Source organism: Musa acuminata, unplaced genomic scaffold (assembly GCF_036884655.1).
Source record: "Musa acuminata AAA Group cultivar baxijiao unplaced genomic scaffold, Cavendish_Baxijiao_AAA HiC_scaffold_1139, whole genome shotgun sequence".
Lineage (NCBI taxonomy): Eukaryota > Viridiplantae > Streptophyta > Magnoliopsida > Zingiberales > Musaceae > Musa > Musa acuminata.
In genome coordinates this window covers 3,684,549-3,692,411 of record NW_027021351.1, presented here as the reverse complement: position 1 = coordinate 3,692,411, position 7,863 = coordinate 3,684,549, and the positions used below count along the sequence as shown (strand labels likewise).

General features: G+C 34.6%; 1 protein-coding gene across 1 annotated transcript; it reads left to right on the top strand.

Moving 5' to 3' along the window:
* The first annotated feature begins 1,418 nt into the window (after positions 1–1,418).
* On the top strand, positions 1,419–4,482 carry LOC135671410 (arabinosyltransferase XEG113-like). The gene is made up of 4 exons (XM_065179514.1): positions 1,419–1,767; positions 2,551–2,790; positions 2,878–3,083; positions 4,330–4,482. The coding sequence occupies exons 1-4, from the start codon at positions 1,419–1,421 to the stop codon at positions 4,462–4,464; spliced, it is 930 nt and encodes a 309-aa protein (XP_065035586.1). The 3' UTR covers positions 4,465–4,482.
* The last annotated feature ends 3,381 nt before the right edge of the window (positions 4,483–7,863 follow it).

Sequence of the window (7,863 nt, the reverse complement as noted above, 5' to 3'; positions counted from 1 at the left end):
TGCAAGATTATTTTCTCAAACTATATCGCATGCTAAGACGGTTGTATTTGGAAATATTTTAAAAATGTTAAAACCAAATGGCATTCTAATGGTTGTTCATAGGTGCATGAGTTTCGTTTGTCTTTTTAGATCTACTAACACGTCTTTGTCTCATGTGGTTGACTATACTTGAAAGAAGGCATCCATACCGGATCTCGTTGTATTCCTTAGACTTCTGATTCCATGTCTTCGATGAAGTTTCTCTGGATACGCAGGATTTATAGCGGAATATGATAATACATATTTTCGACTCTAGCCATATCACCACTCGCGTCCTTGCCACATCAGCTTGAGGGAGGACTTTCACACACCAAGACAGAAGCCATGCCGAGGCACCCGTCGGTACGTCCCGTCTCGGAAGGCTCAGGACGGCGCGTCGCCTGGCACCGTTCCGCGTATTCCGGGACGACAACCGTACGAAGGTACCACCTCTCCACTCGGGATCGATTGTCGTGCCAAACCCGTGTATAGCCGATCCTCGCATAAGTAGTATAAAAGCCTCTGACCGACGTCAGGCTAGGGGAGGATAAAAAATAACACACCACATATATAACACACAAAGACACATACATAATACACATACATACACAACACACAACACATACACATATATATGAACACAACACACACATCAAACAATACACAACACTCACACACACAAAATATACACCTACACTCATACACAACACACCACACAACAAACACATAGAACTTATAACACACACAACACTCACATGCATAACACACACAACACTCACACGCATAACACACACACACACACACACACAACACAACACAATACAACACACACACATCACACAAACAACACACATACACATATACAACTCATAACACACACAACTCAAATTACAACACCTACTACACATACAATATATATATATATATATATAACAAACAACACACAACACAATACAACACACACACATCACACAAACAACACACACATATATCACATACAACACCTACTACACATATAATAAACAGCACACACACACACAACTCAAATTACAACGAAAATTACAAGAGGGCTTGTGAAATTATTTTAAACAAAATTTTTTAATTTATTTTTTAAGGATAAAATTATATTTTATTTTGAGGATATAATTTTATTTTTAGAATAAACAAAATTATTTTTTATTTTTTAATGGTAAATTTATTTTTTAAGGATAAAATTATATTTTATTTTTAGCAAAAATTTTTTAATTTTATTTTTAGGATAAACAAAATTTAAATTTAAATTTTTAATTTTATAATAAATTTTTATAATATATAAATTTATAATTAATAATGTTAAGATAAATAAAATTATTTAATTTTATTTTTATAATAAATATAAATTTTTATATTTAAAAATTGAGATGCTAGATATTATTAAATTCAATATAAATAATCCCTTCGCAGGGCTTCTCGCTCGGCTGAAGGGTTGCCGGCTGTTAAAGGGTTCGCCGGCTGTTTGCCGGCTGTTAAAGGGTTCGCCGGCTGTTAAAGGGTTCGTGAACGGCTCTTCCGCCGAACACTCTTTCAGTCGTCTGATCGCATTCTTCCTTCTAATGGCGACGTGCAATCCACTGTTTTTGGCGATCTATGCCACGATTGTTGCTGGTATTATCTTCTGTACTTTTGTGATTCTCTCCTCGGTCTATACTTCCTCACCTGCAGCCGGCGCCGGCGATGGAGGAAACGAAAAATACTTCCCGTCGCCGAAAGGTATCCGGTCAAATTCTTCTTCTTTTTCTTCTTCAATCAGTCTTATTGTTTCGATGCTGTGTATCTTTGTTCCGCAAGATTAGGATAGTCTTGGTTCTGCTCTCATAGATTTGTTCCGCAATACCGAAGATGAAAGTCTGTAGGGCATGTAATATGTTAGTAAAAGGTCGTTTAGTTATTTCTACCTTTTCTGTAATAAATACTGTTGAAATACAAGCATAGATTTCTGCGAACCCATGAATGGATCTTCAGTGGCTTGATTGAATACATACTCAATAAGAAATCACGTCCCCTGAAATGTCTCTGTTGTTGCTAAGCATCACTCTAAAGAGTGAATGCTCTACAGTTTGGCATTTTTTTGCTTATTCAATGGGGCTTAGATGCTATTATGATCAATAAAGCTTCACTTGGATAAATATATGTTGTTAATTTACAATGACAAGGACTTGATTAAATTAGTACAAAATTAATAATTTCTGCTACCTCTGCTTTGATTATTAATAATAATTTCTACCTCTACTTAGATTTTCACCATTCTATGTTAGGCTCTTATTAGATTTGTCTTAACATACTAAAGAAAGGCTGAAGAGGAGCTATGCTGTAATTAGATGTTAGGCTCTTATTAGATTTGTCTTAACATACTAAAGAAACGCTGAAGAGGAGCTATGCTGTAATTAGATGTTAGGCTCTTATTAGATTTGTCTTAACATACTAATTTTGAATTCTTATACCTTTTCAGTAGCAATCTGAGTAAACCTAAGAAGCTTTTTTTTTTTTTGACAGTAACCGGAACACCAAGGCTGCAAAGAGAGCCTTCGGACATGTTCACAAGAGCCATATGGGATGTGCCTGTTGATAGTAAAATGCCTGATATGAAGTCGTTTCTACTAACCAAGGAGATGGTGAAGCACCGTGCAAAAGATAATATCATCATTGTGACATTTGGGAACCATGCATTCCTGGACTTTATCTTGAATTGGGTCAAACACCTAACGGATCTTAATATTTTTAACATTCTTGTTGGTAAGTCAAGCACCTCTTAAGCAACATTAGATTCATATGTACAAAAAGTTCACAAAACACTTATCTGAGTTCTCTTTTTGGATATAGGTGCTATGGATACCAAATTATTGGAGGCTTTGTATTGGAAAGGGATTCCTGTTTTTGACATGGGCAGCAAAATGGTAACAGTAGATGTTGGGTGGGGATCTGCCAAATTTCACAAAATGGGAAGGGAAAAAGTATTGTTGATAAATGCTCTCCTACCTTTTGGTTATGAGTTACTAATGTGTGATACAGATATGGTTTGGTTAAAGGTATACACCAGTTTCAATTCTGTTATTTTTGATCTGATAGTCCATAGGTGTAGAATGTCACAACATTATAACCTTTCTTGGATCTCATCAATAGTTCATGTTTTACTTATTCTGGTTATGCTAAAGTTTAGATCTTGATGTCTGTCTTTGTTATCTGAACTTACAGATGTTCTCTTGTACCTTCTTGTATGTAGCACCTAGCACAACTTATAATAGTTTCATCAATATAACCTTCTGTAACCTAATATAAGCAAATGTTCCTGCACACGTGAAGTTTTATACCTTGGAGACTGTATGTGTGTTCTGGGGATCAAACCATATATAAGACCTACATGTTTAATCTATACTTATCTTTCCTATATTACAGACTTTTCATATATTAATTGTTACTGGAGACATGATTTAAATATGGTTGCCATTTCCAAATTTATGGTAGCTAATTTTTGGAAACTCGAAAATTTTACCATGCTACGAGAAATTAGCATCACCCAGGCCAATTCTGACTATTTTATGATATAAACATAATTTAAATTGACAAAGTTAGAAATAACTTGAAATGTGTATGGAATATGTTTGATGGAAACTTCAAATTACTATGTATATGTACATTTCCTTTTAAGATAACCTAGAGGGTTTAGACCAATCTTGATATAACAAAAAAATTAGGATATCGTGCCTTTAAATCTTCAATTGAGTGAAAAGAAGTGACGGAGTAAGGATATGGATGAACATATGAACGTAGAAAATACTATGGATTGTGCACCTTGCTACGTCACAAAAGCTTCTTGTAGCATGGTAGGTCTCCTCCAAATGCACACTTTAATAAGTGTTCTTAATAATGTAAATCGTAATTTTAGATTAAAAATAATTAGTGCAATACACGAGTTCTAGTTTGGAATGTTGGATTCCTCTTGAGGATGCAAGATGATTTTAAATGGAATTACACGTCAGTATCAGGAAAACTGGCTTTCCAAAGCCCAAGCTCTATCTTTTGGTCAATTCTTGTTCTTGTATGTAATGCAGTTAGAGTAAGAATGAAATTCTCTCAATGTTTATCAAGCTTTGCAAGAGTTAAATCTTTCCTCGGACTTACCAGGATATAAGCAAATTTCTTTTGTTGATTTTCTTGGCCCAACCCGTCCTTGAATTATATCTGTTGAATTGGATAGTTCACTCAAAGCATTCTTTACTGTTTTTTCTTGTTTCATATTATAAATGATTTAGTATATGTTTTTGCTTGGAACAGAACCCACTTCCATATTTTGCTCGTTTTCCTGAAGCAAGCGATCAGATTAGACCGTTTTTGCTTGGAACAGAACCCACTTCCATGTTAACATCAAGCGATCAGATTAGACCAACAACAACTGATGACAGTTTGTAAGTCTGGCAGAATGGTATTTTCTACTAACGTCAACGAATCTTAATAATAAGTAATAACCACACTAGCTGGTACAGATATATTAAACATTCTTGATTTTTTTTAATATGCCAAGTTGTACTGATATAATAAGATTCTGGTATGGGTACCATTACTTGTACTAGTATCTAAAATGTTTGACCTTATCATGTACACAAATTTTTACACATAATCTTCTTTCCTGTAGCAAAAATTATCTCGATAAACTACTCGGTAGGTCCTTTATAATTGGGCATAAGTAATAAAACTGACATTCTGTTTATGACTCATTTCACAATCGAGTGAATCTTAGTTAGTATTATCAAATACATCATCTTAGTTACTTTTTAATTGTTAGTGATAATGGTTGTTCAAAGATATCAAACAATGTTGCTGATGTCAGGTTCTATGAAGGAGCCTATAAACTAGACTGTAGAAAACTTGGTGTTTAAGTTTGCATATGTCCACATGGCTGACACATGTTGTGGCAAAATGGCACTTGTCTTGGTGGCACGCAAGGTGCAAGCCAAAATGAGGTTAATACACAGCATCTGCACTTTCATTTCTTTCCTTAACCCTTTCTTAACGTTCTTTAAAATTTTATTTAATCAAAATTTGACTTTGATAGTTTTAGGATCGTTAATTAATATTTTCCCCTTCTATTGTTTATAGTAACTACTGCCTATAATATTGGAATATTTCATTGGCGTCCCACTGATGCTGCAAAAAGGCTAGCTAAGGAGTGGAAAGATATACTTTTTAAGTGATGACCTGAAATGGGACCAGACTAGCTTTAATGATTTGTCCACCAAGTTTTAGGACCATCACTTGAAGGAGAAAGTGGACTTTTTCATGCTTATGATGGGACCCTTAAGCTGGGTCTTTTGCCAGCAAGTATATTTTGCAGTGGGCACACATACTTTGTCCAAGTAGTTCCTTTTGATGGTCTTTGTAGCTGTTAATTCATTGTTGCTCATCCAATTGTGGTTATGGTATAGTATGTTGTATGTTATTCTATGTTTTAAAGCATATAATTATAGTAGTTATGTGTCAATTTGAATTAGTTTGGGGAGTAATCCTACTAACTCAATTAAAGGCCAATTGAGCTCGAATCAGGGCTGATTTGGGCCGGATAGATGGTCCACTTAGAGCCACATCAAGCGATGACACCACCAAGGTAAGCAGTGGAACCGCTTGAGACTCGATGCCCCAAGCGATCTAGATGGTGGTACTACCTAGACTAGGCGGTGGTACCATTGGCAGTTAATGTTGTTAGGCGGTGGTACCGATAGAGCTCAATCTCTGAGGCTCTATCAAGTGGTAGTATCGCTCAGACTAGGCAATGGTACCACCAGTGCAGGGGTGTCAATTACCGCCTAGAATTGACAGTAGTACCGCCAATATCTCGAGAATCCATGATGAGACCTTTTTTGACTTCATTTTTTAAGTCACTTGGGGCCTATAAATACCTCACTCATCCCAACTCGGATCACAAAGATCCTGAACAAAAATTTGAGTGAAAACGTTATTGCAATTCCTTAATAGCACACACATACACATACACACATAACTCATAACAAACACACACTACACACACATAGCATACACACAAACATATACAACATATATAACACACACTATACACAAATAACATATGCACATAACTTATAATAACACATATACTACACACACAACTTATAACAACACACTACACACACAAACATAACAACACACAATACATACACACACAACATAACATAAACACAATACACATACATATAACACACACACACACACAACATAACACAAACACAATACACATACACATATAACACACACACACACACACATAATATATACAATATATACATACACAACTCATAACAACACACAACACACACAACTCATAACATACACAACACACATAATATACTCAACACACACACACATAATATATACAATATATACATACACAACTCATAACAACACACAACACACACAACTCATAACATACACAACGCACATAATATACTCAACAAAACACATACACACATAACTCATAACACATATACAAACAACATACACTACACACACATAACATACACAAAACACATACTCAATACACACATGTACACAGCTCATAACAACACAAACGACGCACATCACACACATCGCACACACAACACACACACAAACAATACACACACATAAACATACACAATACACATGCACATATACCACACACAACTCATAACACTTACACACATACAAACAACACACAACACACAAACAACATACACAACACAAACATACATATAACATACACAACATACATATCACACACATAACTCATAACACATAACATACACACATAACTCCTAACAACAAACTACACACAACACATGCACACATAACATACACAACTAATAATACACACACTACACACACAACACATACACACATACACATAATTCATAACACACACACACACATACACACAGAACTCATAACACACACAACACACACACACACACGCACAAAACACACACAATACACACTACACATACACACATAACATACACAACACACATATATATATCACACACAACTCATAACGTGCATACACATAATATACACAATACACACATAACTCATAACACACACTACACATACAAAACTCGTAACATACACACAAACAACATACACATAACACACATACATAAAATACACAACAAACACACAACTTATAACACACACTATACATAAAATAAACATATACACAATAGACACAACACACATAACTCATAACATACTACACACACGCACACATAACATACACAATACACACACACATAACTCATAACACACATATACAAATAACATACATACAACTCATAACATATACACACATATAAACAATACACATCAAACACACCTCATAACATATATATACACAACTCATAACATATACACACACACATAAACAACACACAACTCACATAACACACACACATACAAATAACATACTATACACACAACTCATAACATATACACACACAGCACACGAACAACACACACTACATACATAACTCATAACACACACATAAACAACACACTACACACATATAACGTATAAACACAACTCATAGCATATACAACACACACATACACACAAACAACACACACAACACGCATATATACACACAACTCATAATATACACACAAATAACAACGCAATATACACACAACTCATAACAATACACACTACACACACATAACATACATAACACACACATCACACACATACACACAACTCATATATATATATATATATATATATATATATATATATATATATATATATATATATATATATATATATAT